Consider the following 25,883-nt stretch of genomic DNA (forward strand, 5'->3'; position numbering starts at 1 on the left):
ACATAAATGTACGCTGAATATGTGTGTGCATATGAGCGAACATACACACGAACATATAATGAATATATAACACGAAAAAAGGGATTCCCGTTAGTTATATAAAGAGTCATATAATTTCAGTTAATGATGTATTCCAACTAATAACCAACAGAGGAAAACATTCTAATTGAAAATGGTTCATAATTAATGATAAATAAAGCTAGCATTTTGTATATATGCCAAGGATATAATAGTTAAGTAGAACAAAGAAACTTAGAAAAGTACATGAAGAAAGTCTTTCTGGCGGTTGGATATCAGAAAAAAAAAATTACTTCAAATTATGACACTATTGTCCTGAGTGTATTGAATTAAAGTGAATGAAACCTATGTCATCACCTCCTGCCTTCCTGTCACTTATCCCTCTTCATCCCACATATCACGAAGTACAATTAATTCTGATATAAACTTACATGTCCACAAATATATTTTCTTAAAAAAGTAGCCCAATTTTGATGATTCCTCTTTCCAGGAAATCTCATCACCAGATAAGAGTAGCTTACAGGACAGAACACAGTAGCCTATATACTGCCTCCTACTATTGACTATTGTTCTAGTTGGATGCTCTGAAAAACAATTTCTATCATCTGATGTATTTTGTCTGCACAGGTTAATTTCCCACTAATTCCTTCTCCTTCTTCTCCTTTCTATTCTATGTAATACAAGATGTTGCACAAACTTAAGTTTCCTATTTTGCATGACTACCATGTGTATGCACATAAGCCAAGTAATGTTCTCCTGTTAATCTCTATACCATGCTTGTATAATGCAGACTCATTTACAGAAACCTTAGAAGGTCCTTCCTATGCAGAACTTGGTCCCTTTTGGTTGTGTAATTATAGTAAGTTGGTTATCAGTTCAGACTTAGTTAAGAAAAGGTTTTTCACTGAATATCTCTACTTTTCTCCAAAATTCAGAATGTATGTGCAGAGAAAACTAGATTCAGTAATAAGATTTGAAAAAAAAAAAAAAAAAGAGAGAGAGAGAATTGTTAGTCTATGAGTACAGGTAAACCAGGAATTAAATAAAAGTTCTACTACTTTTGAAATTGTTTCTTTAGCAGCCATATTTGACCTAATTTAGACTCAGTCACCAAAGCAACTGAGTAAAACAGAGAAAACAACCAACTCTACATCAGATGAACAGAAAGTTTATATGAGACACTAAAGCAAGTATCATCTCTAGTACACTAAGTACTCAACAAATACTGGTCATTTTAATTCATCCTATTAATATTTTATGAAATATTGAATAAATTCGATTAACAACCTATAGCAAGGTCACAGTCCTAGTAGCTTCAGCACACAGCCACAGGTCAGACAAAGCACAGCAGAAATGAAAAGGAAGGGCTTTTTTAGCCTGAATCATACCTGTATATTTTATATCTAGTTGTAAATCCTTGACGGTGTCTTTCCACAAAGGATAGGTAGCTCCTGGAGTGGTGGAAAGGCCCCCTGTCTGAAATAAGCCAATCAAATTCCTTGGAGACATGTTGGTCTGTCCCAGCTGGCTCCTGGTGGGAGGGCTGCACTGAGAGACGGCCCCATACAAACAGGAAGTAGAGGAGCTCAACAAACCTCCAGTTCATGCTTTTCTGCCGGCCTTTTCCCTCTCATTCTTGCTCCATTCTGTGGAGTCCTGCAGAAAACAGAATCAAGGAGACAGGAGGGAGGAAGCGGAGGGGGAGGGAGGAGGACAGTAAAAGAAACAAAAGATGAGGTTACCATATCTTCATCAGTAGAATGTTTTAATGTTCATAAAAGCATTGCTGCTTTGTTAAAATTGAAGATCTGTACGATGAGTCACCCTTGCCTTGTTTTGCTGTTGAGCTCCAATGTGTAGCTGTACAAACTCATATACACTGGAGCATAGGATACCCACGTGTAAACTAAGGGTCTGTGCTTCAACCATTGGTGAATTACAGATGTTAATAATAAATTAATACAGAAACAAAGTCTAATACATCCATGTAGGGTTATAGGACAGTGTTTGTCTCATGTTCTGCCTTAACCAAAAACATCCCTCTCATTACGGAGACTTGATAAGCTAGAGTTCCTTTTTCTTCTGTTACATAGAAGCAACTCATAGGACACACCCAGCTTTCAAAACATTTAAAAGTTTAACTTTGTCATCCCACTGATAGTCAATATGGTAGCCTAACAAATTGCTTCTTGTCCCCACCATTTTTTTCTCAATAAGCTTGCTATATTTTATACTGTGAAGGTGATACATATATAAAAAGCATAATCTACAAACATCGTTGTTTCCGGCAAGTTCTACTGCTTGACTCTTTTTCCTCATCTATAAAATGCTGTTAATAAGGACACATGCAGCAGCATTAACATGGTAACTGCATCACACAATTAGGGCACAGTGCTCCCTCCAACCCGGAACAGAACAAAGGGTCAGTGCATGGCATACATGATAAGGATAACTGTCATAATGACAAAAATATTAATATACCAGGTCTTGATAAGTGTTCAGTGGAAGAGCACTTATCAAAACTAATGACTTGACATTGTCAGCTAAATACTCTTCTCAAAATTTTTGTTTTTTAACCTTTTTGCTGCACCTGAATGAAGCCCTACTTAGCCTTAGAAGTCACCTGAAGTCATGCCCTTTATCTTTACTGTTCTTCTTTATTCCCTTAAAAAGCTTTTCTTCTGTTCTTTCCACTCAATTCTATTTGTTCATTTTCTAAACTCTGTGTCAGATCCCATTGCTTTGCATTATACTTCTTTGTTTTATGTCTGTCTCATTCACTGGGCTATGAGCCTTTAACTGGCTAGAAGCTTTAGAAAATAGTTTTCTTTGGTAGCCATGTGACTGTGAACAGTCACAACCCCTGTTTAGACCTCAGACTTTTATGGAGACCATTTAAAAATATGATGAGGACACAAACATTGTGTGAAGTGTAAAACCTATACACATGATTAAGCAGACCATATTTGGCTATTCTCCCAGCTGAGTATGGGAGGCCAGAAACGCTAGGAAATAAGAAATGAAAGAGAGGGATGTAGGTTTCTGCACAATTGAGTATTTCTTTCTATTGCTCAATTACACCATTTTATCATCAGATGCCACAAAAATCTGCCTGTCATTGCAAGCCCCAGCTGTCAGGGCAAGGGAGGGGAGGCATATGTGCCGAGTGTGAGCTGGAAAAAGCTACAGCCTGAAGTTTTGTTCAGAGCCTAAAACAAAGCTCTACATGTTGAATACAGAACTGTATCATCTACAGCTGCCAGGACTGTCTGCCAGAGCCCACCAGAGTGGCAAGCAGGGGGTAGAAGTGATTTTTCTGAGATCCATGGAGTGAACTACAGTATACTGGAATCACACTGTGCTACCCATACAGAGCTTCTGCTGTGAGTGGGTGCAAATAAGAACACTTAACTGTTACTGTGAGGAAACAAGATGCAGAGTATTGCAGCTCGCAAAAGCTTATATATCTATATCGGCATTGTGTGTGTGTGTGTAGATACACAGAGAGAGGTTTCAGCATGATATCCTAGGAGTAGCTCAGATTTGACAGATCTAACCCAGTGCTTCACAAGTAGTTGTCATTATCTCCCTAGAGGTATCTTTGATTATAACAATTAAGGGGATGTTCTTGATATCTTATGGAGAAAGGCCAAGGTTGCTGCACAACATCCAGCATGTTCTGGATAGCCTCTGAAAATGACAGGGGTCAGAGATATATCAATGGTTACAAAATGAGGCCCTCATCAATTTATTTTACCATGACCCAACAATATACTGTAGCCCCTGTCTTTTGGCTTCTGGTAAGGAGTTCTACATTCTGCCATTCTCTTGGCTGGGTAATACATCCACATGGCTCTGTTTGAGATTATTAGTTTTGAATGTTTGTGATAAAATATATTACAGGAAGTTGTGAAGTCAAAATGTATCTCTGTGGACATGGAAAATCACAATAGTGCTCTAAATGTGGCTCAGTGGTTGAGCATTAAACCTTGGGTTTAAGCCCTATTACTAAAAACAAAAGGAGAGCAGTCTGGGCAAGCATCTACTAATGAGCCACATTCCTGGTCATATGCAAGTAAGAATATCTGAATTCTGATTTCTGGCAACCCTTTAATATAATAATAAAAACACATAGTGTGGTCCTGTGTGCCTATAAGCTCAGCTCAGCTTTGAGAGGGAGAAACAAGAAGATCCTGATGGCTTGCTTGTCCGCGAACCTAGACAAAAAGTGAACCTCCAGATTCAGTAAGATAGCCTTATTTAAAAAAAAAAGAAAGAAATTAGGGCAACAACACCCTTCACAATAGCCACAAATGACATAAAGTACCTTGGTGTAACCCTAACCAAGCAAGTCAAAGCCTTGTATGAAAAAATTTCAAGTCTCTGAAGAAAGAATTAGAAGAAGCTATGAGAAGATGGAAAGTTCTACCATGCTCATGGCTTGGCAGGATTAACATAACAAAAATGGCCATTTTACCAAAAGCAATGTATAGATTCAATGCAATTCCCATCAAATTACCAACACAATTCTTGACAGACCTGGAATGAAAAATTCTCAACTTCATATGGAATAATAAGAAATCCAGAATTGCTAAAACAATCCTCTACAATAAAATAGCTTCTGGAGGGATCTCCATCCCTGATTTCAAGCTGTACTATAAAGCAACAGTTATAAAAACTGCATGGTACTGGCATAGAAACAGAATAGTGGATCAATAGAAATGAACAGAGGACTCAGAAATAAACCCACACACTTATGGATACCTGATCTTTGACAAAGATGCCAAAACCATACAATGGAGAAAATATAGCACCTTCAACAAATGGTGCTGGACCAACTGGATGTCTACATGGAGAAAAATGAAAATAGAACCATACTTATCACCCTGCACAAAACTGAAGTCCAAGTGGATCAAAGACTTCAACATAAAACCAGACACATTAAATCGGCTAGAAAAAAAAGTGGGGAATACCCTAGAACACATTGGTACAGGAGACAATTTCCTGAACAAAACACCAACAGCACAGGCTCTAAGAGCAACAATCAATAAATGGGACCTCATGAAACTGAAAACTTCTGTTAAGCAAAGGACACCATCATCAAAACAAAACGACTGCCTACAAATTGGGAAAGAATCTTCACCAACCATTTATCTGACAGAGGGCTAATATCCAGTATATATAAAGAACTAAAGAAGCTGAAAAGCAACAAACCAAGTAATCCAATTAAAAAATGGAGAACAGAGCTAAACAGAGAACTCTCTGTAGAGGAATATCGAATGGCAGAGAAACACTTAAAGAAATGTTCAATGTCATTAACCATCAGGAAAATGAAATCAAAACAACCCTAAGATTTCACCTTACACCCATCAGAATGTCCAACATCAAAAACTCAAGTGACAACACATACTGGAGAGGTTGTGGAGAAAGGGGAACCCTCCTCCACTGCTCGTGGGAACACAAACTGGTACAACAACTCTGGAAATCGATCTGGCACTTTCTCAGACAACTACGAATAGCGCTTCCTCAAAATCCAGCCATACCACTACTAGGCATATATCCAAAAGGGACTCAAGTACACAGTAAGGACATTTGCTCAACCATGTTTGTAGCAGCTTTATTTGTAATAGCCAGAAGCTGGAAACAGCCCAGATGCCCCTCAACTGAAGAATGGATGCAGAAACTGTGGTGCATCTACATAATGGAGTATTATTCTACAATGAAAAATAAGGAAATCATGAAATTTGCAGGTAAATAGTAGGACCTGGAAAGATTCATCCTGAGTGAGCTGTCTCACAAGCAGAAAGACACATGGTATATACTCACTCATATAGATATATAACATAGGATAAACCTACTAAAACTTGTACATCTAAAGAAACTAATCAAGAAGAGAGGACCCTGACTAAATTGCTCAATCTCCATCCCAAAAGGCAAAGAGGATGGACATCAGAAGAAGAAGAAAACAAGAAACAACCTAGGAACCTGCCCCATAGGGCCTCTGAAAGGTTCTACCCTGCATACTATCAAAGCAGACAATGAGACTTATGGCCAACTGTTGGGCAACCTGCAGGGAATCTTATGTAAGAAGTGGGAAATAGTAAGATCTGGAGAGGACAGGAACCCCACAAGGAGAGCAACAGAACCAGAAAATTTGAACACAGGGGTCTTCCCAGTGACTCATACTCCAACCAAGTACTATGTATGAAGATAACCTAGAACCCCTGCACAGATGTAGTCCATGGCAGCTTAGTGTCTAAGTTGGTTCCATAGTAATGAGAAGAGGGACTGCTTCTAACATGAACTGATTGGCCTGCTGTTCTTTGATCACCTTCCCCTGAGAGGAGAGCACCCTTACCAGGCCACAGAAGATGACAATGCAGCCATTCCTGATGTGATCTGATAGACTAAGATCAGAAGGAAGGAGAGGAGGACCTCCCCTATCAGTGGACTTGGGGAGGGGCATGTGTAAAGAAGGGGGAGGGAGGATGGGACCCAGAGGTGAGGAGGGAGGGCCTTATAGGGAGATACAAAGTGAATAAACTGTAATTAATAAAAATAAATAAATTAAAAAAAACAAAGTGAATAAATTGTAAATAAAAAAGAGTTAAAATAAAAAATAAATAAAAAGATAAAAAAAGAAAATGAAATTACAGCAAAAGTCTAATAAGCTGAATCCTTGTTTGGGAGGCAGCTAAAAATTTTAGGCGCAAAGTAGGTCTAGATGAATGAAAAAAAAAAAAGCACTTATTGGACCTTTGGTGTACCTCCCACGGTCACCGTTGGTCCTTGGTAAACAGGTCTCTGCTTCCTCTTCACCAACAGGTCTGAAGTCCCTGCCATCATGGACCCAAATAATGGTGCCAGGTAACTTGAAATTAATCCACTGTAACAGCGAGGCACCATAAATCCTTCCTCTTCTAGGTTATTCATGCAGACATTTGGTCAGTGATGAAAAACTAGCTAACATCCGAGACAAGCAATAGCACAGTTAGGGAGCTGGATGGTGAGAGCCAGGTGAACTGCTCTGCTTACAGAGACACCTGAGGTCACGCACGCTCCACTGCCCACCATGCCTGATGGCTGACACACTGTGGGGAACCCAGGTGCAAGGAAGACTAAGATGTGCCATAATGAACTGCCTCACTCTGCCCTCCCCAGCTGCACACCTCCTCTTCCTTTTTGTTAGGTCAAAGTGCAGCAATTTTTCTGTCTGTTTTATGTTCTCAGATATTAAATAAAATACTGACAAAGATCGTGAAAAACAAAACAAAACAAAACAAAACAAAACAAAACAACAATGTGGAGATAGAGGAAGACACCCAAGTCCACATGCACATGCACTAAGGACATGTCCACACGCACACGTGCACACATACTTTTACGCCACACACAGAGCAAGAGAAACAGACAAGTACACGAGAGCAGCACAATGATCCACACTGTACTGAAAGAAAAAAAAATGAGGGTTTCAAAATGTAGGGTCTAAGAAAAGTAGATACAAAGCAGAATAAAGATTAGGACAGCAATTTCTTATAGGCTGTTATATGAAATATGGTGATCGTCACTGTGAATTTGTGCACAAGACTGTTAACACTAACTCTTATGGACACTCTAGATAGCATAAGGTCATTTGGTTGATAATTATTAACCATTTGCTATGTACTTGGCTTTTAAATTCCCTGTTATTTGAATCCAGCCTATATTCGATATTTATACAAGTAAATTCCAGAAGAAAACCTACTATATCGCTTAGCAGACAAACATTAATTAACTTCCCCAACTCAGAACTTCTAAGTGTTAGCTTAAGAGTCTATCCTTTGTATCTCTCAACATAAAACTTGTACAATATCCACTGTATTCATTGCCTCCAACTCCAGGCGAAATTATTTGCCACTGGTACATTAAGACTCCGCTGCAGACTGCACACATGCATGGCTATTTTTGTTTGTTTTTCTTTAATTATTATTGTTATCATTTATTATAATTTATTCACTTTGTATCCCAGCTGTGGTCCCCTCCCTAGTCTCTTCCCAGTCCCACCGTCCCTCCCTCTTCTCTCCCTATACCCTCTCCTAGTCCCCTTCTATCTGACCCTTGCCTGTCAGGTCTCATCAGGACTGGCTGCATCCTCTTCCACTGTGGACTGTCAAAGCTAAACCCCACTCCAGGGGTTTAGATTAAAGAGCTGGCCACATATAATCCACAAATGTTACCACAGGTAAATGAAGTTTAAGGGAGGAATTGAGACCAGAGAAAACATTTATAATGAAGATTACTAGAGGATATGGTTTTCTAATAAGCTAAGAGGCCAATAGATAACTGAGCCCTAACTGGGTGGTGGTGATGAGGGCACCAAGGGAAAGCAATGCTCAGCATGATGACAGAGGCCTCTGTGTCCAGCTCTGTAAGGGGCCGAGGAAGGATGATCTCGAGTTTACTTAGAGTGATTTCACAAGAAGTACAGCAGTTTACTAACACCTTTTCCTAAAATTTGATGAAATTACAAAAGGGCTGGAGATACAGCTCAATGGCAGAGTACTTGCTTAATATGTAGGTGGTCTTGGGTTCAGTATTTAGGGCTAGATTAAAGAAAAGAAATATAGAAAAGATCAGAGTAAGTCAGAAGGATTGCAAATGAAGATGCTTTATACACAGAATGCTCAGGAAAACCTCTCACAAAGGAGCTGTGAGAAGAGACTGGAGTGAAACAAAACAAGCAGTGAAGATAGGAACAAAAATGTCAGTGGAAGAAAAAGAAAAAAAGTGAGGGTTTGGTCTGGTCTGAGAGTGTCCAGGTAGCATCTAAGTGTGAGTTATTTGCTGTAAAAGTCATTTTGAGAACAGTAACATACATCAAAGGAGCACTAACTACATTATAGGAACTTTTGTATTTGCTTTTGGGACTCCTGTCACAAGTGTGAGAAAGTGGGACACAACATTTTGCATGTGGATCAAAGGGGAAGCTGAGGATAGGAATGGTTATGGAATTGAACCAATACTGCAAAACTGTCAAATATCACCATCAGAAGGAAAGACGAAGCATCTGATTCTAGGGCAGGTTGCATAGGGATATCCAGTACTAAACATGACTAGTCTCACTGCACATGTGTTTCAGATGTTGCATAGACATGCACATGGAAGGCTTGTGGAAAGAGGCCTTGTAAGTAGCAGGCCCCACCAAGGACCGAGAATGGTGACAAGCCAAAATACTGTGTGGCATGTATTGGATTCAAGGGAAAGTGTTAGAGTGAATTAAACTCATTGCTTTTACACTAATTTAATATTTATTTCTTCTAACAACTTTATTTTTTATTTAATTTTATTTTTTTCTTATCAGTTACATTTTATTAACCCTGTATCCCAGCCGTGGCCCGCTCCCTCATTCCCTCCCAATCCCGCCCTCCCTCATCTCCACCGTGCCCCTTTCCAAGTCCACTGATGGGGGGGACCTCCTCCCCATTCATCCGATCCTGTTTTATCAGGTATCTTCAGGACTGGCTGCAAAGCCCTCCTCTGTGTCCTAACCTAACAACTTTAAAATTATGCATATTATAGGGTGGCCTCCAACCTATCCTTTTTGCTCAGTGTGAGACTACAGTAAGCCCTTGTGCTCTGTGTCTTTGCCTCAGAAGACGGCACGTCTGTCTCCACATTTCCATGCATACTGAGGAGCCTACACTCTGCCTCAGAGCTCAGCCAGACCACTGACCCCTGGCATCCTGCTTCTAAAATCAACTTATAGTCTACAAACAGAAAGCCTTAAGCTTAGGATCACGGCTGCTGAGCCATGAATCTCAGAGACAGGCCTCAGCGTCTTCTATAGTGAATTTGAGAATAATTGATCTTCTAAAACGTGCACAAATGGGATTCCTGAAACTGGGGTTCAAAGGCTAACAGCTCATGGCTGGTCATAGGGCAAGTCTTGCCCTTGATCCTCAGGACCGTCAAGAAATTGGAGGTGCCCACTGCTGTGTGATGTACTAATTGACCCAGAAAGGTGCCGCAGGCTGAAGCCTGAAGATGATCTGATGCCCATGGCTGAATGTGTGTAGTATCATGAGGTGAATCAAGTTCAGCAGCTGCACACGGTGTTCTCTAATTACTGTACTCCAAATTCTTTACATTTACGCCACACAGAAAAAAAGAATAACAACAGGTCCCCAGCAGCCACCACCAAGTTCATCCTCCGGAATCTGTACATGGATTACTGAACCAAGACTCACATTCTGGACCAAAGGGCAGAAAGAAATTTGTCTACCCTACTCAAGATTCCTTGAGAACTTGGGCCAATTATTACAGCTGAAGGCAGCACAAAGTCCCTGTTGGCTCCAAGTGAGCCATTCTGGTGGTCTCATCAAAGCTTTTACTTCCAAACTTAGGTCTTCAGACAAACTGTCTCCCTGGCAAACCTCTAAAGCTGAGAGTGCCAGGCTATGTTAATTACCTCTCCCCCACCCCAAGAGTCTGGGTTTCCTGAATCATTCAGGATACAGATAGGAACTGAATAGGATGGTTTAAATGTAGCTATTTCAGCTTCAGTTTCAGCTAAATCATATAACCATAGAGGTCTGTGACTACCATATCACATTTACCAAACAAGCAGCCAAAATACACTTAGAGGGATTCTTAACCTCTCACCCACATAACAGCATAAAACGTCTTCAAGACAAGGAGTGAGATTTGAGTGGAAGCTGACAGTGCAGAGCTATCCCACCCACTCCCTAAACTCCTCAGGGGGTGAAAAGGGGATAGAACTCCTCCACCTCCAGCTTCAACAAGAACACTCAAACAGCATGCTAAATGTGCCCTACAGCTTCGGGAAACATGGTAGAGTGCTGCCTAACTCATGCCAGAGAATTCTAAAAAAAGAATGCTAAAGAAAGGAGTTGAAAAAGACAGGCTGAAACCTGGCAGAAAAGCAGGAAAATGACTGCCTAAGGCATGGGGGGAAAGGAATGTGTGGCCCCTCCTTCCTATGGATTAGAGATGGGCCACATGTGAGAGCAAGTCAGGTGAAAGCCATCAGAGCACCTCAGAGGAGGAATGGGTGCCAATAAAAGGAAACTAGAATGGCCCAGGGTCTAAGGAACAACACACAGCAACGCAGCTGAGAAGAGATCTGTGTGCCCGCACCAAAATAATCAGTGGCCAGAGAAATGGGTGGAAGCAAAGAAGCTCAGATATTGAAAAAAATGATGCTAAAGACGGGTTCATATTGCAGGGCATGCTGACACATCTCTGTGATCTCAGGACTTAAGAAGTAGAAGAAGAATCTCAAGTACCAAGCTAGCCTGTGCCATAGGAGCAATGTCTGCAGAGGTTCAGAGTACCAAAACCATATTATGAAAAAGAACAAGCCATGTAGGAGTTTCAGTCTTCCTTGTTTCTCCATTCTTCACCAAAGCCCCTGTCCCAAGGGGATAAAGAAGTCAGTCATCAAGGTTAGAAGGCACAGTGAGTAATACTGCAAGGGAGAGAGAATCTGGACAGTGAAATTATACTTGTAATAAAATGATTTCTGATTTATTTGTGGTACTATTCTGAATTATAATGAGATAAAGACTTTCCCAGAAGGGCAGAGAACCTAAGCACTAGTTCAAGAATGTCTTGCTCGAGATTATCATTGTTGGAATCCTGGCCCTGTTTGCTGCCCTAGAACCTAATGAGCAGCTGTACCTAAAGAAGGCTGCACGTTTATACATGGCTACAGCTGAGAGGAGGCACCTGTATGCCTGGTTTAGAAAGCTGGACGAAGCACCTTGTGCTTCCCCTGCTGCCATACCTCACCAGTTTCTGATAAACTTAGCTCTTTTTAAAGCCCTCAGACTGGGAGCTGAGTGGTGCCTGCTCCCTAGGACCTGTCTGCTGTATATGAGTTCTGGTGCTTCTCCCTTTCCTTTACGTTCCCTATACAAAGATACTTCTTTCTAAAACTCACCATCCCGTATCCAGAAATTTCAGCCTTTCAGTTTTTGAGATAAGAACCAAAAATCCACTAGTGTGTCTTTGCTGGCCCTACAGTTCTCAGGACCTCAACTCCCTAACCTAAGCATAAGCACTGAAAAAGTTTTGTTCTGATGACAGTGTCCTTTGCTTTACCTCATGAGGTCTCATTTATTGATTGTTGATCTTAGAGCCTGTGCTCTTGGTCTTCTGTTCAGGAAGTTGTCTCCTGTGCCAATGAAGTCAAGGCTCTTCCCCACTTTTTCATCTAAGCGGTTTAGTATGTCTGGTTTTATGTTGAGGTCTTTGATCCACTTGGACTTTAGTTTTGTGCAGGGTGATAAGTATGGATCTATTTACAGTTTTCTACATGTAGACATCCAGTTAGTCTAGTACCATCTTTATTTTATTGTATGGTTTTGGCATCTTTGTAAAAAATCAGGTGTACATAAATGTGTAGATTTATTTCTAGGTCTTCTATTTGATTCCCTTGATCTACCATTCTGTTTCAATGCCAGTACCATGCAGTTTTTATAACTGTTGCTCTATAGTATAGCTTGAGATCAAGGATGGAGATACCTCCAGAAGCTACTTTGTTGTAGAGGATTGTTTTAGCGATTCTAGGTTTCTCGTTACTCCATATGAAGTTGAGAAATTTTCTTTCAAGGTCTATAAAGAACTGTGTTGGTAGTTTGATGGGAATTGCATTGAATCTGTATTGCTTTTGGTAGGTTGCCCATTTTTACTATGTTAATCCTGCTAAGCCATGAACATGGTAGATCTTTCCATCTTCTGATATCTTCTTCTATTTCCTTCTTCAGAGACTGGAATATTTTTTTCATACAAGTCTTTGACTTGCTTGGTTAGAGTTACACCAAGTTACTTTATGTCCTTTATAGCTATTGTGAAGGGTGGGGTTTCCCTAATCCTTTCTCAGCCCTTTTGTCTTTTGTATACAGGAGGGCTACAGCCTATAGATTGGGAAAGGATCTTTTCCAACCCTATATCAGACAGAGGGCTAATATCCAGAATATATAAAGAACTCAAGAAGTTGACAGCAACAAATCAAGTAACCCAATTAAAAAATGGGATACACAGCTAAACAGAATTCTCAATACAGGAACATGGAATGGCAGAGAAACTCTTAAAGAAATGTTCAACATCCTTAGTCATCAGGGAAATATAAATCAAAAGGACCCTGAGATTTCACCTTACATCCATCAGAATGACTAAGATCAAAAACTCAAGTGACAACACATGCTAGAGAAGATATGGAGAAAGAGAAACCCTGCTCTATTGATGGTGGGAATGTAAACTTGTACAACCAGTTTGGAAATCAATCTGGCACTTTCTCAGACAAACAGGAATACTGCTACCTCAAGACCCAGCTGTATATATGCCCAGCTAGGCATATATCTAAAAGAAGCTCAAGTATACAACAAGGACATTTGCTCATCCATGTTCATAGCAGTTTTATTTGTAATAGCCAAAAGCTGGAAACAACCCAGATGCCCCTCAGTGGAGGAATGGATACAGAAATTGTGGTATATTTACACAATGGAATACTACTCAGCAATTAAAAACAAAGAAATCGTGAAATTTGCAGGCAAATGGTGGGATCTAGAAAAGATTATACTGAGTGAGTTATCCCAGAAGCAGAAAGACACACATGGTATATACTCACTTACAAGTGGATATTAGACATATAAAATAGGATAATCATGCTAAAATCTGTACACCTAAGGAAGGTAAACAAGAAGGAGAACTCTGGATAAAATGCTCAATCTTCATTCAGAAAGGCAAACGAAAAGGACATCGGAAGATGGAGAAAATAGGGAAGAGGACAGGAACCTATCACAGAAGGCCTCTGAAAGATTTCACCCAGCAGGGCATTAAAACCTAAGCTGAGATGCATAGCCAAACTTTGGGCAGAGTGCAGGGAATCTTATGAAAGAAGAGGGGGATAGAAAGACCTGGAGGGAACAGCAGCTCCACAATGGAAGTAACAGAACCAAAAACTCTGGGCACAGGGGTCTTTTCTGAGACAGATACTCCAAACAAGGACCATATATAGAGATAACTTAGAACCCCTGCACGGAAGTAGTAGCCCATGGCAGCTTAGTATCCAAGAGGGTTCCCCAATAATAGGACCAGGGCCCATCTTTTACATGAACTCATGGGCTGGCTCTTGGATCACCTCCCTCTGAGAGGAGAGCAGCCTTGCCAGGCCACGGAGGAAGACAAAGAAGCCAGTCCTGATGAGACCTGATAGACTATGGTCAGATGGAAGGGAAGGAAGACCTCCCCTATCATTGGACTGGGGGAAGAGCATAGGAGAAGAGGGAGGAAGGGTGAGATTGGGAGGTATGGGGGAATGGGCTACAGCTGGGATACAAATTGAATAAACTGTAATTAATAAAATTTTTAAAAAGTTAAAAAAAATGAACTGAAAAAGTTTCCACTCCTCTCAAAGACTTACCAGCATTCCTATATTATTTCAAGATTAACATCTGAACAAAGATTACACATATGAATTAGCTGAAATATTTTTAAATATATATTATTGTACGTATTATATATTATATGTTACATAAATATTATATATAATTTATATATTGTGTGTAAATGTGTTTAATGACACATATATGACACTCATTGCAAGCAGATATCAGAAGACAACCTAAAGGAATCAGTTCTCTCCATACACTCTGTGAGATCTAAAGATCAAACTCAGGTCATCAGACATGGACGCATGCACCCTTCCTCTATGATCCATCTCACCCCTCAAGAGTTGTTTCTAAAGTAAACTTAAAATGCACAGTCTTGTCTGAACTTTTATCAAACTATCAGAAGAAATCCTATCTCAAAACAGGTTTAAATAGTGGGGGTCAATCATCACACAGATTTGTTTTCATTTTTCAATCTTACTTACCCTACGAATACTGTTCAACCAAAATGAAGGTTTCACAATAAATACAACTCAAAGCCTACTTCAGTGTAAAAGCCCAATTAGATCCAATTACAGTTTGCTAATCAGGACATACAAGGAAAGAAAAACTATTAGAAATTTGGCTGCATATGTTTATATAACCTATTCCCAAGACTGATCTCAAATATTAAATAATCACAAGCCACCAAAAGCACTGGAGTGCTGAACACAGCTCTGACAGCATACAGAGCCTGAGGTCCTTATGTACGTAAAGGCTTGGTCTTTACCACTGCTGAGTGAGACACAGCTGAGGTTATATAATCTGATTGTCACTAAAGTGATACACAAGTGACTTAAAGATGACACCCTTCCTCCAACACATCAATGCAATAATTGGAGCAATCCCAGGCCATGTGAGCAGGAAAGCAGCAGAGGACCACAGAGGGCCAGCCACACTACAACAGTATGTCAAATAATATTATCCAATCACAGTTGCCAGAAGTTGTTCAGAACTGCTCAGGATCGTGAGGAAACGAAGATAAAGTGTGGATTTACATTGACATGATTAATGCTGACCTCTACTTAAGTAGCTGTTAAACACATGCACACGCACAAACCCTGACAATTGAGCTAACGACAGCAATATACGCGCAATGATGTTACGCTTGGTCACAGGAAAGTATATTTCCTTTTTGTGTGTGGGAGCCTTAGGTTTCAATGACTGAGCCCCAAAGTTATTTAGAAGCCAACGGGATGAAGGCTAATTATTATAATTTGTGTAGTTTGTATTGTAATTTCCAAGCACATTATCAACTTCTCTAGAATATCTCACAGCTTTCTTAAGCTTAAAATATTCCAGACTAAACCTACCATTCCTCTATCAAACATGATCCTGTATTCTCATCCCAATAGTGCACACAACTTCTTATACCGTGGGCTTTGAGCTCTTAACTTTCATCCACCCTCTCTATAACCCATCCATATGCATTCTTTTATGTTAATCTAGTTCATTTGCCAATAAAGCCTCCTCTTATCATCTCAGCAATTACAGAGAAATCCTACAGCACTTTCCCCCAGAAAGACTTCTCCAAGTCCATCTATCTTTTTGGAATATGCTTATCATAATCATTCATGAATCTCTACCTTTCTAGCCTGAGCACTGGGTGTCAATAGGATGTATCCATCTAAATACAGCTAAACAATGACACTTCTACTGGAACAGATTGAACCATTCACCTGTTGATTCTCTTCCCACAGTAGCTTTTCATTCCAGAGTCTTTGCACCATGCTGACCAATCCTCACTTCATTGGTATGAAAGAAACATTAAAATATGCATGGCTTGGCGTTTTCCCTGTCCTTCCTCTGTCCATCCACACTTCTCAGTTTTATTGTAGACTATGAAGTCCTAATACATTTTAAGTGTGTGAGTGAGAGCAAGAGTGTCTAACATCTGCTACTGCTAGATACTATATCAAATGCTTTCTTATTACCCATACTATAAATGCTTTCTCATTACCCATGCAGAACAATCATCAGTGAGATAAGCAGCATTGTATTTATTCTACAGACCACAAAACTCAGGCTCCTTTACAGTGTAGTTTTTGTTTCTTTCTTTCTTTTACAATATCACAGGTTCTAAAACTGTCACATTTTACAAAGCTGTTAGAATTTAAATGGATCCTAAGCCAATTATTTGTTCTATGGCTCAAGGCTTTCATATAATAATCTATGAACGCATGCCATTTTTAGCAGCACCCCCCCCTTGGCAATCACAAGTTGTCACAAATGTGCTGTAAAGATATTAATGAAGAGAAAGGTCGAGAAACCAACCAGCAATGTGAAAGCTCTGACAATGTTGAATCTAGAAAAGACCACAGAAGTCCTGATTAAAAACTGAAGTATGTAGCGTGTTTGTGATTTATGTGAAGTATGTAGAATTTATGTGATCCTAAGTATCTGAAATTAACAATACTAGCATAAGTTGAGTGTAGTATCATTTCATTTATGAATATTTCATTGAGGCACATTTAGAAATGGGATGATCTAAATTCCTGCCTTTTGAACTTTCTCCCCAGGTTATCAGTAGTCTCAGCAGGAGATCTTTCAAAGGAGGAATGAAATAAACATTTCAGAAATGTTCTCTGCTTATTTGTTGAAATGCAACTAAAATATATTGAGCCCACTCTGTTTGAATAGGCTCTTACAGCCTGGGACACAAACTAGAACAGAAACAGGCAATTTCTGGAAAAGAAACACATGGAATAGATCATTCAAAGAAAATACAGAGTGTGCAAGTATGGATATGGAGCTTCTGGCCCCATCTCTGAGGGTACTTCATGCCCAGAAAAGAAGCACATGAAACAGAATGAAAAAAAAATGGATTGCTATGGAATGAAGATTAAACAAAAGAACTCCAGAGAGAGAAGCAAGAAACAACTGCTACTCCTTGTCTACCACTTCCTGTCTTCCATGTAGTAGAAGCTGAAGACAGACATTCTTTTATTATCTTCTGTGTGCCCAGTACCTGGAACCATGCATGTGGTAGAAGCTAATGAATTTTTATGGAATGATAAAATGTACAAGTAAAAACCTAAGATCAACCCAATTAAATCACAGTGAACTACTGACAGCTTTCAAGCAGAAGGGTCCAGTTATTGTTTTATCTTTGCTGGATCGAACTGTAAGAGGTACTGGGAAGACATAAAGACAAGAGTAAAGTATAAAAATGGAGGAAGCTGTTAAAATAGGCTAGGTTGCATAAGGCATGAACAAGCTGTCTTAGCTTGAAGAATGAAAGGAAAGAAGAAAAGTAGCAAGATTTGGTGGGTGGGTAGGGGAAGTCAAGAAAAAGCTATCTGTGGTGAATAGGCCTGAATTGGTGAGTAGAGTCAAGGACAGTGTCACCATGACACCAAATAGTAAAGATAAAAGATTTAGAAGCAATGACACTGACAGGGAAACATTCAATTGAGAATTTCAAATAGACAGTGGGATCTTTTTATCCCAGTGGAAAGAGATTCCAGAGTTAGAGTAAGAACGTGTCAGTCACTGTTTTCCAGTAGTGGCTGGAGCTCTTGCCACGGACGAGAGCACCCAGTGAACCCCTGTGACTCAGAAGTGACGGAAGCAAACAAGAAGCAATGCACAGAGTTGAGCAGCATGGAGAAGGAAAGAACCCCATGAAGTACAAAGATTTTATGAACTCAAGGAGAAGCAGAGATGTAAAGAAAGTATACATTCTCAAGCTTTAATAACTACAGAGAAGTGCAACATAAAGACCAGAAGTACCTACTGAATTTCAGGATACAGATGTGGTTAATAGTTTTCGAATAACCAGGAGGAACTGAAGATGGGACAGACATTTAAGCGTGAACAGGAGACAAGGAAACAGACATAGACTAGTATAAAGACGTTGAGAGAGAACACTGCTAAATGGTAACAACCAAACTTCTTGATAATGCCTACCAGTGGTGGGATCCAAGTGACCATAAAAGATATTTCTTCTCATGAAAATTATTTTGTGTGTTTTATAAATTCATAAGACAGCTATATTTAAAAAAAATAAATAAAAGTATGGGAGAGAAAAGGAATGTGTTGATTGAGAAAGCGATATGAGGTCTAAGATTGGAGTTGAATGTCAAAGGTACTAGGTAACTAAAGAGAAAGATGAAAATGTCCATGGGTGTAGTAATCTATACTGAGATAAAACTGTAAAACTCAAATTGTAGATCAATGGACTGAGTTTTACTAGATGCAACAATACAAAGCATTGTTGAAGCAAAGAAAGAAAAAAGTTAAAGTGGAAAGAGTGAATTAGAGAAAGACTCTTAAAAAAGAAGTAACTTTTGGGAGCTGATATTTTTTTGTCCTCTATTTGTTTAAGTTGGGATTTGACAGATGAGAAAAAAAGAGAGATGTAGGAAAAGAGTAGATTTCCAGATCACAGGACTAGTCTGAGCAAAATCATTTGATTACAAAATTTCACCTTCTATGCACAAACCAGAAAATTAGATGTTGCTGTGCATAGAGGAATGAGTTAAAAAATCCTAGTATCTTCCTTACAGAGATATACAGAAGAACAAGCAAGCAGGGAGAATGCTGAATATTGTGACCAGCACTACACAGATATAAATATTTAAAAGATAATCATTCACTTGAGGTTTTGCTCTTAGCCATACTGATGGGTGTGAAGTGAAATCTCAGGGTCATTTTGATTTGTATAAGGACCTTGACCATTTCTATGTTATTTCTCTGCCATTTGATATTCCTCAGCAATTAAAAACAAAGAAGTCATGAAATTTGGAGGCAAATGGTGGAATGTAGAAAACATCATCCTGAGTGAGGTATCCCAGAAGCAGAAAGACACACATGGTATATATTCACTTAGAAGTGGATATTAGACATATAATATAGGATAAACATACTAAAATCTGCACATCTAAAGAAGCTAAGCAAGGAGAAGGACCCTGGGTAAGATGATCAATCCTCACTCAGAAAGGCAAATGGGATGGACATTGGAAAAGGGAGAAAACAGGGAAGAGGACATGAGCCTACCACAGAGGGCCACTGAAAGACTCTACCCAGCAGGGTATCAAAGCAGATGCTGAGACTCATAGCCAAACTTTGACAGAGTGCAAGGACTCTTATGAAAGAAGGGGGAGATAGAAAGACCTGGAGGGGAGCAACAGAACCAAGAATTCTTGGCCTAGCAGCAGTCTTTTCTGAGACCCAGAATAGAGAGACTTCAGCGCTGTATTTCAGCAAGCTTGACATCATATTAGAGTCCATACCATATTAATGATGATAACAGTAAAAACTCATTCACCCCCCCCCCCCCGTGCATGTGTGTGTGTGCACTTGTTTGTATGAGGATACGCATAGGTTCACACAGAGACCAAAAGAAGCCATGGACTGCTTTGAAGCTAGTGTTACAGACAGCTGGGAAGTGCTGCATCTTGGTGCTGGGTTCCTTTAAGTCCAGGCAGCAAGGGAGAACCAATCAGTCTCTGCTTTGAAAGTACACAGCCCTCGAGAGTCCATGAGACTATTTCACCAGGACCTTAAAATATCTTAAATGCTACCAGATTCCTTCATTTTAATAACTGCAAATTGGGGTTCATTGGGACATTTCTGAAAGAGAGAAAGCTGGTTCAGAAGGAGGGCAGCTAGACATTCACTGAGGTTGTGCCCAGCCATAGGCTGTGAATATTCAGCAGAGCCTAATCCATCTGTGTATAAGAAATGAAGCTTGAGGGTTTAAGCCAGAAAGAAACAAGGTGTTTCACTGGGAGCTCAAGGTAAGGAAAAAAAGGCATATTTTTGCATGAAAAGACTCTTAATCTTCAAAACATAATCCAATTTTTTTATATATATACCAAAGCCCCTTCAAGCCTAGGAAGTCTGCTGAGGGCTCAAGTCAGGCAAACAGTTTGTGTTTTGCAGATTAAGGGTCCTCTGACCCAAAAGATCCATTTTTGTGAAACTCTGAAAGAATGGCCTGGTTTATGTCTAGCCCTCAGTCTCCCTGATGGAGAGAATCCTAAATGCAGTCTAAGGACATGACTTCTTCCCTGCTGTGCTTGCCACACAGTAGGGAGTTAGCTAGATGGTAGGCCTCCGCAAAGAGATCCTTTGCTCCAAAATAACACACCTGCTTCCTTGCAAGGGTGTCCCAAATGCTCATTATAGAATAAATACAACTTTGAAATACTGAAAGATCCTTCCCAAGTAAGAAGGATAATAATAGAGAAAAGCAGGAGTGGATATAAGCCCAGCACCTTAGGACAAGGAAGCACATTATCTCAATCATTCCCACAGCAACACATCACTGGTAGCACAATAGGGAAACTGAATTCCAGATATTTCCTAAGGTCATATCCTTAAGATTACCCATTCTCTTGTGTTCTTCCTAGATCTTACCATTTGAGCAAGGATGAGATGAAGTTTTAAGCATGATAATTTGTGAAACATAAACCAGAGTAAGGCTTACTGAACACAGAAATATCCAGAGTTAGGATGCTTAAATTCTAGATCTATCCCAGCTACCGTTGGAAATGTTAGACTTGTGTCAGTGTCTATTGTTACGATAGTGGTTAAGGTCTGGGTCCAGAAGCCCTAACAAGCCACTGGTCCTGAAGAGACCCACTAAACAGATAAACATTAGTAAAAAGCAGGGAAAGATATATTAATTGTGGCTACATTGAAAAGAGTAACAAAGAGGTCCATTGACCTTCCAAGCCCGTCTCTAGGTTCCTGAATAAGGCTTGGGTTTAAATAGAAGATAAGCAGTCCTGCTCATTAATGTATAGCTCCTGTGGTCTCGCCTGCAAGAAAGTCTGACAAGTCAGAACTGTGGGAAATATTTTTACTGGAGACAAGTTGCTCTTGGATGTTTATGAGACCTGGGTTTTCTCCTTATCCTTCTGAGATTCCTAGACAATTCTAATTTTAGGGGTTCAGTGTTTAAAAAGTTTGACAGTGAATGGTAAAGACATAAGTGTTTCTCCTTATAAAATCTTCACTCCTGCCAGAACTGTTATAGTAGGACCAGGGAGGTTGTTTTAGCTGTTTTGCTGTTATTATTGTGTTGTGCTTAATTGTGCCTCAAGCTTTACTTTGTCTCAGGCTATGTTTCTATGTTGAAAGAAGGAAAAAAAGTTTGCACATTGTGTTTCAGACAGAGAAAGAGAGTACATCACATAAGTGAGCTAAATCTTGGCTCGCCTTGGATGAGAGGACACAGAGCCAGACAAAAGACATTGGGTCTTAAGGAACTGAACGGATTTGATTTGTCTAAGCCTTAAGAAAGCAAATATTACTGAAATGTTGGCTGACCGCCACTGACTTCCAAACAGAAAATGGCTTCCAGATATACTGTGGGTACTCAGCAGGGTCTGTTAGAGTGAGTGATGGGGTTAGCATACACTGTGGAAGAGCAGAGAGAAAGATTATAATGTTCTCTTGTCTGAGACTAGCAGAAAGGGCCAGCCCAAGGGAAAGAGAGAAGGTACCAGCTGGACCCCTCTCTCTAAAAGAGTCAGAAAATCTGGCCTTTGAAAATAGATAACTTAAGGTTTCCTGAGACTATGTACACCATAGGATGGGGCTCTGTCATCAGAAGACCTGAGTCCCATGCCATGAGAGGGAGCCTATGACTGACACTGCCTAGATGGCCAGAAACTGGAGGCTAGAATAGCCTAGAGCCATAGTATATAATCAAATATTATTGGCCACAAATTGTGTCTGTCTGTCTATCTATCTATCTATCTATCTATCTATCTATCTATCTATCTGTCGATCGACAGACAGACAAATGTCATGATTCCTAAATATAGTCTGTTATACTCATAGATCAGAGTCTTGCCCAATTGTCATCAGAGAGGCTTTTGCAGCAACTTATCTGAGCAGACCCACAGCCGAACAACAGGTGGAGCTTGGGGAACCCCAAAGAAGAGGGGGTGAAGAGTTGTAGGAGCCAGAGGGGTTGAGGACACCAGGACTAGAGAATATCAGAAGAAAATAGCGCACATAATCAACTAAGCAGGGCTTATAGAGAGATGGAAGCAGCAGTCACAGAGGCTGCATAGGTCTGTGTAGGCTCTTTGCATATATGTTATGGTTGTATAGCTTGGCATTCATGTAGGACTCCTAACTTTGGGAGTTGAAGTATCTCTGGCTCTTTAGCCTGCTATTAGGACCTTTTGTCTCCTATTGGGTTCCTTCATCCAGCCTTGATAAGAAGGTTTAGGCCGAGGCTTATTGTAATTTGTTATGCTGTATTCAGTTGATAGCCTCTGAGGCCTGCTCTTCTCTGAAGAGGAAACGAAGGAGGACTAGACCTGGGGAAACTGGAGGTGGATAATTGGGAGGCATGGGGGAGGCAAACTGCAGTTGTGATGTATTATATGAGAGAAAAAAGAAATTAAAAACAACAACAACAAACAAAAAACAAATAGGAAAAAAATTAACAAAAACGAATACTCGGGCCCAAGTCCCAACTCAGTTTATCTGTGAGCATAACTTTCCCATGAAATCCAGTTTGTTTAGATGCAAAGCAGCTGTAAATTCTAAATAATCCCCACAGACCATTCTGTGTTAGGAATCTGTAGCTTACCATTACCAGCTACCAGTGACCACCATTTAGAAGGTGCTTTTTACATAGCTGACCAGTTTCAGTAGTCAAGTGAACTAAGGCACTTCTCATGTCCTGGGTATTCTGCCTTCGAGGTAACCGATTCCTTAAACCTCTCATCTGCTTTTTACATAGTCGTCCTTATCCTCCTGAGGTGAGAAATGGTTCAAAGTCGTCCATCTAGCCATCTATCTTCAGGAAGTACAGCTAAACATGATGATGTTTATCATCATGATAAACCTGATGCAAAGATGAGGAAAAGAGCTTTTCTCAGGAACTATCAACTATCACGATTTTGTGTGGTCACAAATTTCTCTGGCATTTCACTTGAGCATGGCTTTCTACAAAGGGGAAAATCAGTTCTTGTGAATGCTGACACAGAGAAGTAAAATCTTGTTTTTCTCATTTATTATGTCTTTAATGAATCCCCATATACACTGCAGGCATAGCCTAAAAAAGAGTTGTGCGAAATGTGAGGGTGAGTTTCCTCCTCATGTTCTAGAATATTTATGATTGTGTGATCCTTAAATCAAGTCTAACCCAGATGTTTCATTTTCTGGAAAGGGAAACCATGGCTTATGAAAGGCCTCACTACCAGCTAAAGGCGGGAAATCAAAAGTATAGATGGAGTCTTCATGGTGCCTCCTGAATACCATTTTTACTGTTTTAAGAATTCTTCCTTGTTCCTGCTAACAGTGCTTTCAGATAAGTTTTTTTTTTTTCCATTGTTTATTTGTTTTGCTTTGTTTTAGATGGAGGATGATTTCCAGTGAAATCTACGTACCACAGTTAGAGTCACACTATTCTGAAAGCAAGCAAACTGGAAAGTATGTGAGAAACTGAAGGACAGAGAGACATCTGGACTCCCAGGAAATGCAGAGAAGCATCGGTGAGAGTACATTGCAAGCTCGGGAGCGGAAAGCAGGAATGGGAGCAGATAGACCTAGGGTGCTACAATCAAATGCAGACATCAACACAAAATGGTTGTATTGATTTGTAAAGGCAGCGCTCTAGGCCAGCTTGGATTTTCTCGATTTGCTCTCTACACTTCTGTGAAGATGCAGACACACCCTTTAGGTTCCTAACTCTCCATCAGTATGCAAGGACTAAGTAGTGGAGAATGGGGACCAGATGGTATGCATCACTAGCCAGAATGAGATAAAGAGAAAAGATGGAATTTAAATGCAAGAATGTAAAAACATGTGTATAATATAAAAGAAATAAGGGGAAAGAGTCTAAAAAGAGGTTCCTAACTCTATGGAAATGATTGGCACTGCATTTACTCTAAAAGAAGGGCTTAAAGGATGGAAGGGTAAAAGCAAACAAGGTCTATTCTACTACCTTAGTTCCATTGCAATGCTGGTTTTTATCATCTCATCAGAATAAACCAGGCTCCCAATCCTTTTGACAGAACTCAATCCTTTCTTGCCAAATAAACCACTGCAGAAAACCTTGCTCAATAAATGTTTGATGAGCAAATAGTTGGCCTCAAACATGGCATTTTCATCATGCCATTGATGACAGTTTTTATCCTGAATCATTCCTTCTACATAGTAAATAAACTCAAGCAGCCAGAGAATATAGGCAGACCACCTTGATGATTAAAGTGCCTAGGAGTAGAGTAGTCTGTTGACAAATGGCAAGCACATGGTCCAGTCTATAAGAACAGCAAACTGCTTCCATGTGGAATTACATCACTAAGCTACCAAGTAATTTGTTGAGGCAGAAGCCAGGAGAAAGCATAAGTTGTTATAGGAAATCTCTCAATGTTTATGTGTAGAAAAATTATCTCTCCCAGATTTGGCTGGTGAAGGTCAAAATCAAGTGACCTACTGATCAATTGATATACCTATGTATGACCTCAGGCTTATAGGATGCAGTACTCACATTTTAATTGAAAAGCCAGCAACTTCCCTTAGCTAGACTTAGCTAGTTCCTTGACTCTGCTTTTTGATTCTACCCAAATCTGATTAAATGACCCCAGCCACTCCAATTTCAACACAAGGGAAGACTTACATTGTTTACAGCCACACAGTGTTTTGGTTGCCTATTTCCCAGACTTGATCTGAATGTGCAAGTCACACCTAAGCCTTGTTCTGAATGCATAATTTATGTGTATATATGTGTGTGCCTGTGCTCATTTGTGTGTGCCACACATATCCGGTGCTGATGCAGGACGAAGGCTGTTGGAACCCCTGGAACTGGATCTAGCATGGATTGTGAGCTATCTGGTATGGGTCCTCTCTAAGGGTAATACATGCTCTTAACAACTGAGCCACCTGGCTAGCCCCAAACATATTGAATTTCAAGGTTTCTACTAGTTCTGATATTTAATTAGTTGCTGTTGCAGCTAGTATGAGTCTCTCCAAACTCAGCTGAGCTTTACTATTTATTATGTCCCAATCATATTGCTAAATGTTTTTCCTATATTTGTATGTTGATTGTCTTTTTCTATGCCCTGCCAATATGTTGGGTAAACAGTAAAATAAATAAACAGGAGGGAAAACCAATGGAGACATGGCTGTTCCTTCAAATCCACTCACCAGCCACATTATTTTAGCAGTCAAGTTCCATTTCTGGGATTCAGTGTCTTCTTCAAAAATAAAGGCTACTGAACCATAGAAAGCAGGTGAAAGAAGGGAGAGGTGGAAGGAAGGGAGATCAAAGTATAAGAAAGCAGAAATAAAAAAATAAAGAAGGAAAGAAAAATAAAACGTTATATGAAGATGATAATGTATCATTTACTGTCTACTTTAATCTCAAGATGAGCTCCTAATATTTGCTTTCTACTACATAATAGGGAAAAGATCCGTTCTCTAAAGGCAGTAAATATTTTAGGCTGTTTGGCTCACACTATC

General features: G+C 39.9%; 1 protein-coding gene across 1 annotated transcript in view; it reads right to left on the reverse strand.

Moving 5' to 3' along the window:
- Brinp1 (BMP/retinoic acid inducible neural specific 1) overlaps window positions 1-25,883 on the reverse strand; it is a 200,087-nt gene that overhangs the window by 141,549 nt on the left and 32,655 nt on the right. The window contains exon 2 of the mRNA XM_055611726.1: window positions 1,407-1,674. Within this exon, the coding sequence (XP_055467701.1) occupies window positions 1,407-1,624 (218 nt within the window). The 5' untranslated portion in view covers window positions 1,625-1,674. The remainder of the gene's footprint in view (window positions 1-1,406; window positions 1,675-25,883) is intronic.

The sequence above is a fragment of the Psammomys obesus genome, unplaced genomic scaffold, assembly GCF_907164565.1.
Source record: "Psammomys obesus unplaced genomic scaffold, mPsaObe1.curated_primary_1811, whole genome shotgun sequence".
NCBI classification, from domain to species: Eukaryota; Metazoa; Chordata; class Mammalia; order Rodentia; family Muridae; genus Psammomys; species Psammomys obesus.